The 20,678-nt window shown below is 35.7% G+C and overlaps 1 protein-coding gene across 1 annotated transcript in view; it reads right to left on the bottom strand.

Moving 5' to 3' along the window:
• Positions 1–13,813: 13,813 nt before the first annotated feature.
• LOC129261160 (arf-GAP with Rho-GAP domain, ANK repeat and PH domain-containing protein 2-like) overlaps positions 13,814–20,678 on the bottom strand; it is a 109,266-nt gene continuing 102,401 nt past the window's right edge. Inside the window, exon 43 of the mRNA XM_064099129.1 lies at positions 13,814–17,937. Within this exon, the coding sequence (XP_063955199.1) occupies positions 17,890–17,937 (48 nt within the window). The 3' untranslated portion in view covers positions 13,814–17,889. The remainder of the gene's footprint in view (positions 17,938–20,678) is intronic.

The following is a 20,678-nucleotide window of genomic DNA, read 5'->3' on the forward strand; positions in this document are numbered from 1 at the left end:
CAGCTTTCCAATTCTTCCTGCATTCAGATGACGTGCAACAACTTTCCTTGGCATATAGCAATTTAGGCAAAATAGGAGCCAAACAATTAAATAATAAAAAAAAAGAATTATAGGTTTCCATCCATTTGAGCACTGAATAATTGTCAGTGCTATTTTCTTCTGCAAATTGAAGAAAACAAATCGAATTCATAATCTTAAAAGCAAAACAGTCACCCGGTCTTTCTGTGTACAAACCTACGGAATCAAAACACTTCAAACACAAAATGACGTCACGGTCTTGAGGCCGGTGAAAAAAACAAGAAAGCCGTTCAATAGTCGAATCCCATTCATTTTGAGTTTTTCTTAAGCAAAATTTTCAGCTGTTAAGGGATGAAAATGCATGAAACTAGAATATGTATCTAATTTCCCATTTGTAAATTTCACTTTAAGCTCCATTCTAGGTCGTTAAATTTCAGCATTTCTATTAAAAAGCTCCTGATAACTTACCTACATGGCCAAATGAAATCTTATTAAAAGAACTTTTAATGTCAGAGATAAAAAAAAGTTGTTCAGTTTTTAAGGTCAATGGTCATCAAATATGACTTTATGCATTGCGAGCATCCTTTCCTTAATATCTGCATGTCACACTGGCTAATTTAGACAGAAAGAAAGAGCCACAGTCGGGACAATGCCATGTATAATTATATTGGAATATATCATAAAATTTGTAAGTTTAATGGTTCAACACAATACCTGAATTGCCAGTACCTACATGTATGTAGCTTTCATGTACTGTGTGCAATGGATGTGATATTTTCACATTTACAATTGTTGCTTACCTTGACTTGTTCTGATCGATCTGGTTGCTACACATCCGAGCTTTCCAGATGAGCTGAGCCGACGATCCAGGCCCGTTTCATAAAGACTTACAACTATCGTAACTTTGCCATTATTGTAACTTCCATGGAAATCTTGATTGTGATTGGCTGCTGAGCCATGTTATCATGGTAGTTGCCATAATGGCAATGTTACTTGTAACTCTTTATGAAACAGGCCCCTGATTCGATGTCCGAAGCTGCCGAAGTCTAGTCGTCAGGCAATGGGTCAGTGTGATTGGTACTGGTGGTAAGGGCTTCATAGCGGTCAAATCTCTGGGCGCCAGGCTGAATTGAACAAAATAAATTTATATAGTTATTACAAAATGGCCCAAATTCATTGTTTATTGAATTTCCATTCTGCTTCAATTAAGATAAAACAAAGCATAAATTTGTATCAGTATGTATAGAAATTCTTTGACTAGGCCACCTGAAGCTGAAAATGAATTCATGGTGGCCCAACAATTTCTCTGCCAATCAGAACATATTTTGATTTAATATATAGAGGTATTTTATATGCTGTTGTCCCCATCTTTTTTGCTCACCTTGTTGAGATCTGTTCTAAGTTGAGACGAGCTTGAATTCTTGATTGTCTGTTAGTTTTAGGCCGCAGAGGAGCTCAGCTGATCCAATGAGTTCCTGTAGTAGACAAGGGTAATGGGGGTTTACGTAGAAAGCAAGTTAAAATCTGGAGCATAGGCCTGAATTATAAAAGCAAAATTAATTTATGAATCAATGTTAAAAGTGCAAAAGTAATTTATTATGTATTGCATTCTCAATAGGAAGACGGAAAATGCATGTTCATGCAAGTAGACAATATCATGAACTTGTGAATGTATAGCTGCAACAATTTCTTGGTCAATCAGAACATGCACTTACATGTACAAGTTTAAAAGATCATTAGAAATATTTCATTAGGTCTTTTTTTAGGGGCGGAGTTTTCTCCCATTATATTTTACTCACCTATTTCCGATCTGGTTGACGTTTAAACTTGATTTTTGGTTAGGCCACAGGAGAGTTCAGCTGATCCCACGAGCTACCACGGTTGCAGTAAGGGAATTTCACTCAAAATCTGTAGCATAGGCCTGTATGAATTAAGCAAAAGCAAACAATTTATTGCTGAATTGCAATATTCCCATTAGGCTCAACATGAAGAAATAAACCACCAAATACTTTTTTTTTTCTTAATCCAATGACAACTTGACAGTAATGTCATTATCAGGTCTTCTCTAAACATACTGTATAGAGATTGGATAAATACTTATTTTGTGGTCCTGTTTTGTGAGAGGGGAATGCATTTTCTGTTAACTTTTGCTCACCTTTTTCAGATCTGTTGAAATTGACACAAAATAGAGATTTCTTGATATGGTCGAGGATGAGCTGAGCGGGTGAGATGCGAATGCCAAAATCAGCAAAGCCAAGGGGCGTGAGGCATACATGTACATGTAGGAATTCCAAGCCGATTCTGTAGGATTTGACAAAACAAAAAATGAGAAATGAATCATCAAAGATGTGACATAATTATACAGTTGAGGCCAGAAATTTACATTAACACAGGAAAATCAAAGAAAAGTTGACTCTTGCCAAACATAAAATTTACTGTACCTTATAAAATATTTGTGCTATCACGACAAATTTGATATCAAACAGATGAGTATGTCATGCCCCTACATCACATTGCTTTGTCATCAGGAGCTGAAAAAAAATTCCCCAAAAAAATCTCTCCATATTTTAGACAAATTAAAAATAAAAACGTGACAAAAACATTTCATATCTTTGCTAGTTAATTCTCAACAGAACACAAACATTTCAGATTGCACTTTTTGTTCAGTGGTGACATATCATGATAGAAAATATAGTATAAATCATAGATTTGACATTCATATTTCTCTGAAGCAGTGTTTGAAACTATAATAACAATAGAATACATTTGGCATGAATATTATTTTTTCTTCAAAGAAAATTCCACCTGAAATAAACATTAATCCCAACGGCATTCCAATCATGTGAAAGAGCATAATACGCTCTTTCATTTGATACCAAATTCGTCATGGTAGTATTTATATTTCTGTAGATATAGTAAATTTTATGAAGTTTGGCAAGCAAACAAATTTCACAGAATTCCATGGGTGTATGTAAACTTTTGGCCTCAACTGTATATATTCCAGTTGTATCAAATAATATCTGTGTTATTAGTGGTGGGCTATACAACTAACCTCGCATGCTTGTGTGAGTGATACAGGGTGAAAAAAAAATGTCAATGTTTCAAATCACAGAGTCAGAGGACCAGCTCCAGAGATGCAGATTATCGATTGTGCTCCTGAGGATTTTGACACCTTTTTTGGAAAAGGTACATGTATCACTTAAAATATCACTTTTGTGACCAAAAATATTAATTTCCATACAGTTGCAATTTATTTTTCAATGAATAGATTCTAGTAACTAGTTGTGTATCCCTCTTTTCCCTCCTTGGGACTAACCCCAAATGCAATCTATAATAGCATCTTCTTTGGCTCGCTTCATCAAAAGCACCAATGCCAACTTCTACTCTAGCACCAGTATCTAAAGCAAATAGTACCTAGCAGCTCATCAACCTTGTGACAGACACACTGAGAGTATACTGAGGAGATCATTTGGGTGTGGAAACGACCCACAACGAACAACAACAACAACTTGTGTATAATTTTTGTACTCACCAAAGCGCTCAAAAACTTGAATTTGGGGCATATTTTGTGTACGCCTTCGATTGGTGGAAAGTAATAGACAAGAAAATCGTCATTTTCAATCTCTACTTTTTATAATTTAGAAAAAAATAATTAAAAAGAATCAATTTTACTTAAGAGCCAGTTAAGTAATATGATGATTACTTTTAATTAGATGTATTGGAAATTATGGGGTGCCAATTATAGTTAAGACCGGAGCAAATGTCGCAGGAGCAACATGTCACCAGTCGAGGATTCACCACTTCTTCTTTTTCTTCGTGTAGGTTGGGGGGTCGGGTGTCCGGACACTTTATATTTTTGAAGCATTCTTTTTTGTCTTTGGATTACACTAAAAATATGACTTCAATAGTTGTAATCATCTTCTATTTTGTTCTCTAATATTTCCTAACACTTGTCTTTGTACTAAAAATTGATGAAACTTCGCTTGTAAATTTTTCCAAATGACTTTCTAAAATTGATCGTCCGGACGTGGACACACAACAAGTGGGTATACCGTATTGGTACCGGTATAGTGAGTGATTGTATTACCGACAGGCCTTGTATTACCGAACGCGTGCATCATATGCATCAGAAAATAATTTCATACGCTCAAAATTTTGCGACATCCTTCCAAAGAGAACTTGAATAGAAAGATGATGAAAAATGGTTAAAAACACATTTTCAAAGTCTTAATATTCTGAAAATAATAAAATATGGTAAAAATAGCTCATCAGTGATTTTGTAGTTTTCTCAACTTTTCCCATAGAAAACACACGTTCGGCAATACGATACCTTTTTCAAGTGACCAAACTATTTCACATTCGAAGCCGAAGAGGGGTCCGATTGGAAGCTTATAGTTATATAGGCCCTAGGCCTATCGTAAAAAGGAAAAACGATTTCGGCAAAATTTTTACATATTTATATTTTGTAGGTAATTGTGTATTTATGGTGAAAGTTTGGTGAATTTCATGAGAATAATGTATTTGATATGATTGAATTCATGAAAAGTGTTCGGTAATACGATCCACTACCATACATAGGCGTAAGGCGTAATTTAAGTCATGTATTGTAAATTCTCCACTCCAGTCACTCGTCGATTTGTACACACGCACTTTGTGTAAAAAAAGTGAATGGAGGTGGAAAGGGACCAATTTTAGTGACTGAATAAAATACCACTGTACGAAGTGAACAGTGGTTCCGAATTTCATAATAATGCCTCAATTTATTCCTAGAAACCCCAGTAAAAAGTAAGGTACACTCACCTCTAAATTACCCTCGTAATACAGGAAAGAAATCAACTTTTCAGTGGTCACAAAGCAGAATCCTCTTCTTGAAGTTGAACATGTTGAATCTCGCGCCACTTACCCCACTCTTATGGTATCGGCAATCGGTCATAATTATTAGAATGTTGAAGGAGGTGGAGGTGCCGTGGCCGAGTGGTCTAAGGCGCCTGGCTATACATAAAAAGTCCGGGGTTCGATCCCCGGCCGCGGCACTATATGCCGGTGAGCAAGGCATTTAATCTATGGTAGTGGATCGTATTACCGAACTCTTTTCATGAATTCAATCATATTAAGCACATTATTCTCATAAAATTCACCAAACTTTCACCATATACACTTTACCTACAAAATATAAATATGTAAAATTTTTGCCGAAATCGTTTTTTTTTTTTTTTTTCCTTTTTACGATTTTTGCTTCAAATCGGACCCCTCTTCGCATGTGAAATATTTTGGTCACTTGAAAAAGGTATCGTATTACCGAACGTGTGTTTTCTATGGGAAAAGTTGAGAAAACAACAAAATCACTGATGAGCTATTTTGACCATATTTAATTGTTTTTAGAATATTAAGACTTTGAAAATGTGTTTTTGACCATTTTTCATCATCTTTCTATTCAAGTTCTCTTTGGAAGGATGTTGCGAAATTTTGAATGTATGAATTTTTTTTCTGATGCGTATGATGCGCGCGTTCGGTAATACAAGGCCGGTCGGTAATACAATCACTCATGCACTATACAATGCTCTTTTATCCTGCTTTCAAATAAATGGAAATGCTCGGCATTATTGGTAACTTGGTGTGCGCTTTTAAAAAAAAAGTTGAAATATCAATTAGTTCAATTAAGTTCAACTAGTTCAACTGGTATGAGTTTATTTCTTTCCCTTGAGAACCAAGAACAATCCATTCATTCATGTATAATATCAATAAGGGTAAAACAAAAAAGTCAACGAGAATTGAGAATATCGGACTGTGCATCGGAAAGAGGTGATCTGTACAAAGCAAAAAAATGCAAATGCCTTCTGCATTAAAAAATGCAAATGAAAGAAGAGCTTGATAAAAGATGAAAAATATACACACGTATATATAAAACAGTGACGCACATGCACACAAAAGGAGATTAAAACAGAGGAAGCGAAGCAGACTGAGCCAGTAAGATGCGGCTGGGGTGAGTATGACGATATAGGCAGCACCGTTTGGGCAGCCCTTGAAAATGGAAACTGTCGAGATTCTACCCAAATCTCCGTCATTGAGAACCAATTAATAACCCATTTTATCGCGAACAGGATAAAGAATGAAATATAACAAAAATAAGTAGTTACAATCACTGGCGTAAATCCCGGGGGGATGGGGGGATATATCCCCCACTTTTCGAGGAGGGGGGGGGATGGCCTGTACAAACATCCCCCCCAGTTTTTACGAAAGAAATGAAAAAAATCACAAGAGATAATTGTTTTATTGGTGAAAATTCTTCCTAAAATACCGCTTAACAAATAAAACAATATTATTGAATCATAAAATGACAATAAAGAGCCAGTTCACCATTTCCAAACGAAATACTTATGTCCTTACTATAACATTGAAGAGAAACCCCCGTTTCTTCCAATTCATCAATGTTGGGGTCTTTGGGAAGGGATTAAGATGGAATGTCAAAACATTTTGAATGTAATCTCTAATAAAACCATTAACCATCATGGGGTAAAAAAGATAATAATATTGGAGGGTATTTGCCATATGGACATACAGTGGCGTAACTACGGGGGGCATGGGGGGCACATCCCCCCCCCCCCCCCATCGGCTGACCAAATAAAAAACGGGGAAAGTGGGAAAAGGAGACAAGAGGGAGAAAGGAAGAGAAGCGAAGTGGGAAAGAAGAAGATATTATTCATTATAATGTTATATTATATTATAATTATGTTATGTTACATTATACATAAGAAACATTTTTATCATAACTTTATGAAACATAATTTGCCCAGGGCCTACGTCTTCATTGTTCCTGGTGCTCGCATTGTCTGTTTAACGAGATATATAATCCTGTTGTACTAAAACATCTCGTTTTCAAGTCAATATAAACCAAATATATTTCCTAGCACTTGAGTTATCGTTGTTTTACGTAGTTACATATGCTTCTTTTTCATGACTCAAAAAGTGATTGCCTCATGTTAAGGTCTTCGTATATATGAAACATTTCCTGTCCGTGATTACGTTCGCATTAGTGGATTGGTGAGATATGTCTGCTCTTCATGAATTCCTAAAATCAGTCCATAAAATGTCCCTTCTTCTGATCTGAATATCAAAAATTTTCAGCTCGCGCTTCGCGCTCGCATCATTTGGTTAATGAAATACGTATGGTCCTAGTTAATTCCAACAAAGAAACCTTAGAATGCCCCACTTCAGGTCTGAATTATCTAAGTTTTCAGCTCGCGCTTCGCGCTCGCATTGTTTAGCGAGACAGGTACCTATCATGATTACACAAATTTGATTATGATGTCCCTTTTTAGGTGTGAATATAACAAAATTTCAGCTCGCGCTTCGCGCTCGCATTATTTGATTAGTGAGATACATATCCGTTTAATGACATTGTCCTTAAAATGTCTCTATTAGGTCAGTATAACTGGCAACTGCGCGCGCTTAGCGCACTCACTCAGTGATTCAAAAATGTTGCTGGTGCCCCCCCCCCCCTCCCCCAATGCCGTGACCCACGGTACGCCACTGTGGACATATCAATGACAATTCCTTGCATATCTAAAAACATGATTGCAAAAAAATGCCAAAATATTTCAGTCATCCCCCCACCCATCAACACGGATTTACGCCAGTGGTTACAATACTCACACAGTATTACAGTATTATAATTATAAAGGAGTTGAGTTGAATACTTGACTGTATACGGAAGTATTGCGTATTATAAAATATTTCTTTAAAAAGGGGGAAAACAAGAAAATACTACAATGCAGCACAATACCGGCATCACGTTTCATCAACACACAAGATTTTAGTTTATGCTTAAAAACAAAAGAGCTGACAGACTGCCTATAATAGAAATGTCTTTACAGTTCCAATATGTCCGTTGGTCCAACAGAAGCCTATAATTGAGTTGAGTTCCGATCGAGTTTTAAAATAAAGAAAATTTTACTTTGGTGGAAGCAAAGGGAATCGACCTAAATGGGTAAATTCAGCTAATTAAAACCTTTATACTATCGAAATTATTATCTCACCCTTGTCCCGACATGGGTAATATATAGGATCTTTACATATTGTTCTTTGAGTTAGAGTTTTTAAAAATGGTAAGCCTCTCATGTGGGAACCCATGACTACATGCGATGCTTTTTAATAGGTTCCTCATATTTCACGTTATTCAATTACTAGTACTCTGTAAAACAGTGATGAATGTAACCATTGTCATTATGTTCTTATTTACATGTATATTTGTGGAATGTGAAAGTGTGAAACAATAAATAAAATCAATACCTAGCCTATCCAGACGCGTCGAGTCCGGCGGCGCCCGTGGGCCCGTGGGCCCCCCCCCCCCGATAATTTGACAAATTAATGTTCACTGAATGTGCAATCTCAAAGTATAATTTAAAAACAAATCAGCTAGTGCAAGCATAATATAAAACCATTAAACTTGGCGTTGATTGATAAACATCAAAATTTTCAATTATTCGACCAGCATTGGGCCCATGAAATTTTGTCTTTCATTTCTGACATTTTTTTTTTCACTTTTGCCAATTCGATACATTGATCAGCGCCCATGCCTTTTAAAATCCGGGGGTCAAATTCCGAATCATGAGAGCAGATTTGTAACTGTAAATACAATACTTATATATCGATTATTTATAATAGGCCTACCCAAAAGGGAAAGTTTTCAAACTTTTTTACAACCCGTTTTACAATTTCATGAACAAGATAAAAAAAAAACTCACGGCCGTACGCGGGGGGGGGGGGGGAATTGCCACCCAGGAATTGTGAAAACTTACATTTTAATACTGAAAATGTTCAACAAATTCACCAATACTATGCACAGAATCCTTTAATTTCACTTTAAAAATACAAATGTGCCCAATGCAGTGACAAGCTGGGTCGCTTCGCTTCCTCGTTTGGGTTTTTCAGCAAATATTATTATTGCTGCCCCCCCCCCGTGAAAAAAAAATTCGGCGTATTGCTATGGATATTTTTTGTGAAAAAAAAAGCTCAACGCGCTCCGTCATTCATATCAATCCGATAGGCTGTCCGATTTTCAGCTTCACTTTTCCCCGTTTTCTTTTCTTTCCCCTCTCTGTTACCCTTCTTTTTCTCTTCCTTTCATTTTTCGTCTTTTCTCTTCCTCTTCATCCAGGCCATCTTAACTTCCCTTCTCTCCTTTTCACCCTCCCTCCCTCATTTTTTTCCTTTCTAATTTCTTTCCTGAATCCCCCTTTTCCTACCATTTCTTCCTTTCATTCCGACGATTTACCTTTCTCTCTCGATCTTCACACCTCCCTTCTTTCACAATCTCCCTATCACTTCTTTACCTTCTATTTGTCCATCTTTCCACTTCCAATTCTCCACCCTCTTCCTCCTCTTTTTCCCATCTTCATTTCACTTCTTCGCCCCCTCATTTTATATCTCCCTTTCTTTCACATCTCCCTTCCCCTTCTTTATTTTTCATTCTTTTTTCTTCTTCATTTCATTTGTCTTCCTATCTTTCTCCTCTTCCCCTCTCTCTCTCTCTCTCTTTCTCCATTCTTTTCCTTGAAGAAAACATCCTTTCTTGGTTTAAAAATTGTAATGAATCCTATACACTGTGTGCAGTAACATTATAAAATGACAGAAAAACAAGCAAATTTGTAATGTTTAAAAAAATGCTACAAAAATCAATTTTGGTAGCGTAAGGGTATATTACATCTACCACAACCTGCTATGTATAAGGCAGGCTTTAGCAGCCTTTATAGTTATATACATTGTCTTCCAGGGTAACCCTTATTTTCTTTGAAAACTAGATGGATTCTTGATTGCATACAGCAAAAAATTAGGTCTGCAGCACTGCTTAGCAAGAATATGTTCTACATCTAACTTCTGAAGTTTGACCGTTTTACCCCAAGTCAAATCAGGTCATTGTTACCCCATATGCGTTGGAAGCTAATCTCCCAAATTTGTAGAGAGAACAAGATATTTTCAGGAATATGACCTCTAAAATACAAGGTGTGCTCATATAATTGTCTCTCCAACTGAATGAATGCGCTTCACCCTATCTTAACTAGGCTATTTCAGACCAAGTATACAGGGCCTAGGGGGGGGGGGTTCAATTTGACCCCCACCCTCTCTTCCGTTGATTGCGCGATAGCAGCGAAAATTTGCACGCGTGTAGAGCCGGATGTAAACTACAAGACTGTATAGTAAAATTTTCTTAAAAAATTAATTGCTTGTATCCTTTTATGAATTAATTATGCCAATAAGCGTTTGAAATTTGCCCTAATTTTTTGTTTGTATTTTAACTCAATTTATATAGCTAGTAGAATGCTAATTTTTGGTGAACTTATAGATTTTTTTTTTATTCCTAACAAAAATCTACAAAAAATTGCTGAAAAATAATCAATTTTGTATGTATCTTATAGTTTTTTTAATTCTTGTGTATTTCTTTTGTTTTTTCAAACCTTTGTTTTAATTTTTTTTCGATGAACTTTGTTGGGGACCCTTTTGCAATCATAAATAACAAAAAATAAATCCATCTAAACCAACAAAAGTAAAAATCATCATACATTTATGATAAAAAAAAAACACAATTTGCTTTGACTTTGTACACGTACAGTAATCACATTTTGGAGCAATTTTGGGACCAAAATGCGTTACAAAATATTGCGTAATTTCGTAACCGCGTACCTGGGCATCACAAATTTGGTCTCAAAGATGCGCAAGACTTGAAAGTAAAAAGTCAGCGAGCGGCGCGGTAAAAAAAATTTGCGCGGCGGCGTAGCGGCGAAAAAGCCCCCCCCCCCCCAGTTTGATAAGGGTTAAAGGAAGAAAGACGTGACATTTAAATGGATGGTCCGGGCTGAAAATATTTATATCTTAATACATAGAGTAGAATTCACTGAGCAAAATACCGAAAATTTCATCAAAATCGGATAAAAAATAATAAATTTATTGAAGTTTAAAGTTGAGCAATATTTTGTGAAAACAGTAGTCATGAATATTCATTAGGTAGGCTGATGATGTCACATCCCCACTTTCCGTTTTTTTATGTTATTACACAAAATTAAAAAAATTTCATTATTTCATACTTGTGTGAATAATAATGTCTCCCTTATAATGAAATAATTTGCAGCAATAAATATCTAATGCACTAGATCAGTTGTCAATCCAATTTTTCTAGTTCTTAGAGAAAAAAATTGAATAAACCTTATTTCATATAATAAAATACAAAAAGAACAAGTGGGGATGTGACATCACCAGCCCACCTAATGAATATTCATGATGACTGTTTTCACAAAATATTGCTAAACTTTAACATTCAATAACTTTGTTATTTGTTATCCGATTTTGATGAATTTTCGGCATTTTGCTCAGTGAATTCTACTCTATTTATCAAGCTATAAATACTTTCAGCCCGGACCATCCCTTTAAACGTTTCGCTTAATCAAAAAAGTAGAGCGCCTCTGGCAGTCTCCCCTGCATCACGCGATTCAATATAGTAGCAGTGCTAACTTTGAAAACTACTATAAAAAATTATTCACAAAAAACACCATTCATATAATGATACAATACTAACTATACATTCATTGACAATAAATGACATATGACCTTGATCATACGACCTAAGACTAGTCAGTGATACTTGATTCCATTGATTACCCCTATATCCACATTTTATAAACGATATCTATAAACTTTGAAAGTTATGACAGCAATCTAATAATTACCTCCAAAATGGCCAAGATTCAATGACCTTTGAATTTGGTTATGTGACCTGAAACTCGCATTGAAGGGTTCAGTGATATGGTTACTCTTATGTCCAAGTTTTATGAACTAGATCCATACACTTTCAGAGTTATGATGGTAATTCGACAAATACCCCCAACATGGCCAAAGTCCATTGACCTTGGTCATGTGACCTGAAATTCGCACAGGATGTTCAGTGATACATGATTACTCTTATGTCCAAGTTTTATGAACTAGACCAATAAAACTTCAAAGTTATGGTAATTCAGCAAATTCACTCAACTTGGCCAAAGTTCATTGACCTTAAATGACCTTTGACCTTGATAATGTGACCTGAAACTCACACAGGATATTCAAGTATCACATATTCAGTGATACTTGATTACTCTTATATCTAAGTTTCATGAATCAGATCCATAAACTTTCAAAGTTATGATGGCAATTCAACAGATATCCCCAACATGGCCAAAGTTCATTGACCCTAAATGGCATTTGACCTTGGTCATGTGACTTGAAACTCCGGCAGGATCTTCAGTAAGACTTGATTGATTAACTTGATTCATGTCCAAGTTTCATGAACTAGGTCCATATATTTTCTAACTAATGATGACATTTCAAAAACTTAACCTTATAGTTTAGGATTTTGATTCCCTAACATGATCCAAGTTCATTTGACCCTAAACACTAGCGTACCTACGGGGGGGGGGGGCAGAGGGGGCACTCTGCCCCCCTGAGGAGCCACAACCCATGCAAAGGACGTATCCCTGCCCCCCCCCCCTGACGAGCTTGAAAGGCCTTTTTTGCCCCCCCCCCCCTGACGAGCTTGAAGACCTTTATTGCCCTCCCCCTGACGAGCTTGAAGCTCTTTCTTTTTGCTTGTCAAATTTTTTTCTGGTACGAAATCCTTCATTTGTGATTGAAGACCTTTTTTTTTTTTTTTTTTTTTTTTTTTGCTTGTCAAATTTATTTCTGGTACGAAATCCTTCATTTGTGATTGAAGACCTTTTTTTTTTTTTTTGCTTGTCAAATTTTTTGGCGGACGGTTTTGCCCCCCCTGTGAAAAATCCTAGGTACGCCACTGACCCTAAATGACCATTGACCTTGGTAATACTTGATTAACCTTATGTACAAGTTTCATGAACTAGGTTCATATACTATCAAAATTATGATGTCATTTCAAAAACTTAACCTTCGGTTAAGATTTGGTGTTGATGCCGCCGTCGCCGTCGGAAAAGCGGCACCCATAGTCTCACTCTGCTATGCAGGTGAGACAAAAATGACAAACAAGCAACAGCTATATGCACATCCTGGTCGGTATGCCAATGAGAAAATCAATGGCGTGACCAATTCACCATTTATTTTGTATCCTATGAAATAATTTGATTTTCTCATTATAATGTGATATGACATGTCCCATCTACAAAAAGAGAGAAATAAGAGTACAATTCTAATATAACATGAACCAAAAGAGTGAAAGAGTGACATTAATTCTCATTTGTATATTGTGCATATAACTATTTGGTGAAAAAACAAAATTTCAAAATGTCGTAATGTTCTTATTTTACGCCCAATTTTGATGAATTTCCAGCATTATTCTTCTCTGATTTTTTTTCTACATTCAGCTTCTTATTAGGATTGTCTTGCCCTGTAATAGTTCCTTTTAAATTAGCTATTATAAGAATGGGATATTTGAATGTATATGTAGTGACATCTGACCTTCCCCACCCCCCCCCCCCCAAAAAAAAATATAATTTTGATCATTTTAAAATTACATGGATCTATATACTGATGCTGTTTGATTTGTATTTGAGTCCCATGATTGAAGTTGGAGTATTCTAGCTTGTATTAAAGCACAAACTCAAATTTGACCATGTCTTAGAGTGACTCCGAACACCCTGTGTGGTAGAAGCAGCTAAAGTACATGAGCATGATTGTAGTCTCACTACTTCAGACTCAGCATTATGCACTATGCAAAAACAAAGGTTTATGCCTGCAGACTAGGAATATTCTGTGTCTACATATAAATGCAAAAAGAATAAAAACATACAAATTGAGATTTCTTGTATCCTCTTATTTTATTTATATACAAGGTTTTTCAAACAACTAAATTAGCTTAGAGATGCATTTTCATCAAGTACTGCTTTAAAACAAAATTCACTTACCAAGTACTGTTAGTCTCAATGGCAAGCTTTTAAAGAAAATTAATTCTTAAATTACAGAATGATTTTAAGCCTCTGTTACAGAAAACAGTTTATATATGTTTATTATGTTTTCAATCATACCAAATAGGATAGTAATAAGTCTGTACATGAATGTTGGCTAGATAAAGGTAATGTAATGTTTATTTACCTCTTGAGTAACACAGAAAATGAAACTTACTTCCAGCCTACTTATTTGTGGGAACTACACTCTAAATCTAAAGGATTTAAAATAAATCAAGATCAGCTGTGAATAGTGACCAGTTGAATATTGGATTTATTTTCAATCTTAAAGATTAACTTTTAAATCTCAAAAGATTTAAATTCAAATCTTAAAGAGCTTTATATGTACATCCCCAAGATTTATATCTTAATCTAATATTCGTTTGGTCACTATTTATAGCCAATCTGGATTTGTTTTGAATCCTTTGAATTTGTCTAGTTTATATTGTATTGCCCTAAAATAATCATATAGAGAAATATGGGTTTCAGAAATAAAGTTGATTTGGTGAAACTGCCCTAATTCATTTGGTCTACAACAATTTTGCCTACTTCAGGGTTTGGTCACATGATCCTATTGCCATTTTGCAGCTTCATCTAGTTAGGCTTTACTCGTTTGGTCCAATTTTCATTTGGTCAAAAGAAAGTTTCACTGATAAAGTGCAACCATACAACTATTATGGAGCAGTAGCTAATATGTTCCCTTCAAGAAACTTGATCGCAAGTCAATCTTAGGTCCCAACATCAATTCAAAATCAGGCATTCCATTGCAAATTTGTGATTGCTAGATGGCCTGCTTCTTGCATCAACAAGTATGAACTGATCTTCTTTAGTTGAAATTGATCTATTACACGGAAATTTGCATCCAAAAATTGCAACCGACTCTACATATGTTCTTGTATTATCCCTTTTACACTTAACTCTGTGTGAAACTGCACCCTTGATTGCTGAAAGGAAACTCTTTTTTTTTTTAAATGGTCCAAAAGTGAAAAAAAAATACATACTTGTCATTTCTCACTTAAAGTTGTCTCTATAGGCTTAGAAGTGTTTCTTTACAGTCATCAATTCCGAAATTGATTTATACAAAAAAAATTTTTTTTATAATCTACACAGCCTGCTGTATACATATATGTTATTACTATTTACAGCACTCATTTCATATATATATAACCTTGGTGTGATTGCTGAACAACCCATGCAGTATAATATACTACAAAATATACATGTACAATACAAAGGTCAATTAGAAAATGCTTATGACTTGTTCTATTGACCAGTCATGAGGATGGTTTATCTAAATCACTTTCTTCTAAAATATATCAACACATTACACACATCATTTTGCTCAGGCATTGAAATAAATACACTTGTTACCTTTGAAACAGTGTTCCCTGTGCGTATAATTATTACTATTTCCTCAATGATGTGTATTTGTGTACCATTACCAAGTCCTATAAGAACCTATATTGCATGATCAATATATATTTGGTCCTTTCCAATGTATTTAAAAAAAATCATTAAAACAAAATGGAATAGTTTATCTCTGGTTGTAACATTTACAACTCCCTCTTTGAATGAGATGATTACATACTTGTATCATTAAATAAGCCGGCAAATGGGCCAGAATACATACAAAATATATAAAGAGTAAATGCATATTAGTTAATTTTATACCCACATCTGATTAATTTGTGCAATTTTCAAATTGTCAGAAATTCAAAAAATAAGTCTGGGTAAGGGTATACATGAGTGCAATGGGTGCAATGGGTGACTTTGCCCTCATGACAGCCAAAATTACCCCTAAAATTTGGAAAATGGAATGCTTTGAGGCGACCACCTTTTCTAAAGTTGCCTCAATATCTTCCACAAACAATAATTCAAGAACATTAAGAATATCACTGTTCTACCCCAACATTCAGCAATCCCGCCAATAAAATGTGACAAAAAACAGCCCATAGGAATTACAATCATTTCCTACCCTGGTAATGAACATGTCATTTCCACCGCATGAAATGATATATTGTGATTTATACATAGTTAAATTTCAACATGATACAAAAGCATTACAGGAGAATTTATTTTAAAAAAGTGAATCAGAGGCACCTTTATCATTATTGCTTGCAATGGACTATACAATGATACAAAGCCACATTAATAACGTATCAAATGGAATACAAAAATATTTAAAGCATTAAAATACATCATAACTCTCTGTGTATACATACATACATACATTACAAACAAAATATATCCTTCAATAACTAGCTCAATAAGTGCATTATTATCATTATGTACTATGTGAAACATTGAAACCTCTGCCATTCATAGTCTGAGCTTTCGATATAAAAGTAGAAATGATCAGGAAAGGCATATTGCTTTATTCCAGTCAGATACTATTGGAATAACTTCCAGTAAATTACTGAAGTGAAAGAGGATTTCAAAATTATTGGTCGTGCGATCATTTATAACCATTTTATTACAAAATTCAGTCGCAAGATCAGTATAACCCTGGTTTTGTTCATTCTTAAAGAAAGAAAAGTGTCATCATTTCCTATCTGACTCTAAGATAAGTTGTTCCATATTTTTGGTATTTTTTGTCATTGCCATGCTAAAAAAAAAAACCTAATAACCCACAATAAGTTTCAAAAAGTAATTTTTTTTACTATTTATGTACAGTAATTGGAACTTACAAATGATATACTATCTGATCAACTCACCCACGTACATGTAACTTCTGTTAAAGAACTTAAGTTCTGTTGAAACTTAATGACGTAAAGTAGAAGATGACTATGACATTATTTCAGAAAAACCTTTGCTTACAACTTCTTCGTTCTGAGTCAGGTGGTCAACTATACTGTCAGCACCAAAAATCTAGCATATTCCTTTACTAAACAATATTTTCTTCTCTTTTTTTTAAATTTCATTTCATATAAAATTTGCATCCACCATTTAAAGCATTATGCAAGCAAACAATATTGAAAAAAATATATAAATATTCAAAGAAAGTAAAATATATCTAATATATGGATACAAGTCCTTTATCTTTCAAGTAACATGATAAATGCCTCCAAATATTAAGCAAGTGTTAGATGTTTTATCTGAGTGTGTAAATAATACATGGTTTAAGTTTTTCTGCCTACCCAAGTTCGTCAAACTTGCAGCATCTCAAATCACGAGTTTCTTTGAATAACGCTATCATCATGAGTTGTTCATACGTGAGGGATAACGTACATCTTACTTCATCACCGTAACATACAATGAAAAGACTTTCTTCATCTTCGTATTAACTCTGCATAAATCAACCTTCTATTAGTCAATAGCCTAAATCAGAGCAATGTTTGAAACCAGGGAAGCACTGCATAAACATTTTGGTCCAATAGGTTGTTGGTCTGATAACTTTCCTTGATTTAGATGGTAACTGTCAGATATAAACCGACAAGTCCTTTAATGGAATGCTCCTCAGATTATGCAAGAAATGTGCAATTCACTTTCAGTAAGTTGAATTTCTCAGAAGTCAAATTTCTGCAGTCCAGACTTCAGCGGATCCCTGTATACACTATGCATTCTCTTTTATTTCAATTATCCATGCATTATAAAAGCAAGCACAAGAAGATGCCTGATTTGGCATTTATAAACCTATAGTCCAGAGCTCAAGAATATTTCAGAGACTGGCCATGCCACTGCATAATCATTGAGTCCTTTTTTCCCCCAAATAGCTTTCGTACATCAAGCAATCTCCTTTGGACATGCAGCAACTCGCGTCAACCAGTAGTGTCGCACAACAAAACGCATTCCAACAAGAATTTTCATAGAATGACAGCTGTCATAGTTTCCAGCACGGTCTCCTTCCTCCGAGGCCTGGCTTTGTTGCCATGGCTACTAGACTGCATCCTTCAATTGCATGCGACGAGTTCTGGAGGATGCAGCCACGGGTTCAGTCGGTGATCGAGTTATGCCGCTTCCAGGGGACCTTCAGCTTGATCTGTGCATCAGAGAACGTTTCAGGGTTCAATAAGAACGTTTCTCTTCATTAGCATTCACAAGTCATCATCATCATCATCATGCAAAATGGGAGGACTGAAAACGGTTTCATTTAGGACCATGCATGTCTGTTATACTGTTAGAAGTATGAACCGGTGCTGCGATGTAGTTAGTATAAGCAGGTGGGTGGGTGGGGGTCATTCGTTGATTGAGGTGTTCGACGGTAGCCGATGCTTTATGGACTTTACAAAACCACGCCCTTTCTGCGTATTAGAAATATACGATACAGGATAGAGGAAAATGACAAGGAAAAATGAGAGGGTGAAAAAAGAAAATTTAAAATAAAGTAATACAAAATAATACTATAAAGTGCATATTAATATAAAGGTAATCAAAATTTAGAGGGCAAATGTCATTATTAAACCGGTGAAGTGAAGAGAAACTGATCCACAGTCACTAGGGCAACTTGTCAAAAGTCTGTACTGGGTCTATTAACAGGAATCATGCTATTAAGCTGCTATTGGTGGTACGGGGATGTGCTGCTTTGATGACCCTCTTTTTCAGACCTAATTTTCAGTTCCCTAAATACTCCAAATGACAAAACTTCCGTTCAGAAGCCACGCACCCTGCTCTCAAGACCTGTGTTACGAAACAGCTCAGTTCCCAAGCCCCATCTAAATTGTCCAGCGCGAGCATCGCAAAGCTTGCAGCTGCACGCACGGCTTCATATTTCCTCTATACCACAGCGCCCACATGCACAGCGCTATCGTGCACCGTATACCTAGTACATGTACATGTAGTAGTACAGTTCCGGGATCCCGCTCCGTAGATCCTTTTTTTTTCACACCGCCCGGTATATTTTTAGTTCCCAAGGCCCCGTATTTTACCCTTGTAATCAGTTCCTCAGACCCTCATTTCATGGTTTCTTGAGGCACACCCCCATCAGAATATAACTCGAGTGCCCCCCCTGGCATTCTCTATTGTTTTTGTCTATGATGAAGTGTGCCAGGGTATTGATAATGAAATGCTGCTTGCAGGATTCCTACTGGAAAGACACAGATCTGACAGATTGACAAGGTACCTAAGTAAGAGTCCTCAGTGGAACATGGCCCTAGGAAGCGGTGGTGGTGGGGGTGCTGAAACACCCTCTAAGATTTTCCTGGGGGGGGGGGGTGCTGCGTATTCTCCATAGGAAGCATCCCCTGAAATTCTGGTACATGTACATGTAGGTGTGGCAAAATGGAGAAATATTTTACCAAAATGACCTACATTTTGTAGTAAACCCTGTTTGTTTGCTTGTATCTCTTGGTAACAAAAAAACCTATATTTTGTAGCACCCCCTCTTTTTTTTTGCTTGTCAAATTTCTCTGGAGCAAGTGACCTTTATTTTGTAGTGAAACCCCCCTTTTTTTTGCTGTCAAATTTTCATCAGCACCCCCCTGTAAAAAAAATTGCTCCCAGGGCCCTGCGGTAGAATAAGTTCAGCGGGGAAGGGAAGTAGAGAAAGAAAATGGAAGAATGGACAGGATCACCCTTGCCAAGAGGGGAGTATGTGGGGGGGGGGGGGGTAGATTACATGTATGCCCAAATGGCCCTGGGAGTTAAGGTTAAGGATTGAGTAGTAATATGACAATGGAAACATGACAAGTCAAATTTGATAACATTAAATAATCATTATACAGTAATAATAACATGAAACTTTTGTATACTGCTTCATACAGATATTTCATGAAAAATATAAATTATTCTAAGAGCATGTTTGGATACAATCAAAATTCACAAATTTGTGCAAACATTACGACTTCAAATACCATATGCTAATGAATACATCAATGAATCAAAAGTCCCAGAAAGGGGAAATTATCTTACATTGATACATACAATGTATTCATACTAAAGAATTATTGAAACATGGCCTTCCCGCAAAGTGAAAATTTGCTATGTACAAGTGAAATGACCACATTTTAAAAAATAGATCAATACTTTCAACAAAATAAACATAGAAAAATGCTAGTTCTTGATAATGGGATTAGCTCTGTGTTATCTTGCATGAAAAGTAAATGTGTTTGTGTGTAATGTTTGATTTTTGTCAAGGTGAAATATTTCTTTGCAAGTAGGTTGCAATTCATGAATGTAGATTGAAACGGAATTTCCCAATACAGGGGCAGAAACTAAATAAAACTGCATCATGGGATGGATTTAACAGTACATAACTATTGCAAGCATGAAAAAAGCAAATGTATTTGTATATCATTTGAAAAATGGGCTTGACACTAAGGGGTATATTAGACATATTATATTCAGTTTGCAATTATCGCCCAAGTCAGAGACTAGTGCAGTAGTCCTGCTAGCTGAATGCAATACAGATACTGTATACCCTGAAGAGGCATTAACAAAATAGCAATGTGCAGTTCCTTTATTGTGGAAATTAGCACTAAAAGTTCAGATGAAATTGATATCAGATATTGACAAAATGAATTGTGATGTTACACAAGCAGGAAGAAGCAGGAAGTACTATATACAAGTATGTCTAACCCAAATTCTGGCATTTTCGTATTTTGCTGATCTAATCACTGTTACAGGACTTCAACCTTTCATCTGTTGGATACTCATATAATAATCGGTTCGATAACATAATTTTTAATCTTTGTAGTCTAAAAAAAAGAAGGAAAATTATAGGATCTCATTTCTATTGTGTATGCTTTACACAGAGATTACATGAGTGGACAGTTTTACTGAAAA

This window comes from Lytechinus pictus, chromosome 5, assembly GCF_037042905.1.
Source record: "Lytechinus pictus isolate F3 Inbred chromosome 5, Lp3.0, whole genome shotgun sequence".
Classification (NCBI taxonomy): Eukaryota; Metazoa; Echinodermata; class Echinoidea; order Temnopleuroida; family Toxopneustidae; genus Lytechinus; species Lytechinus pictus.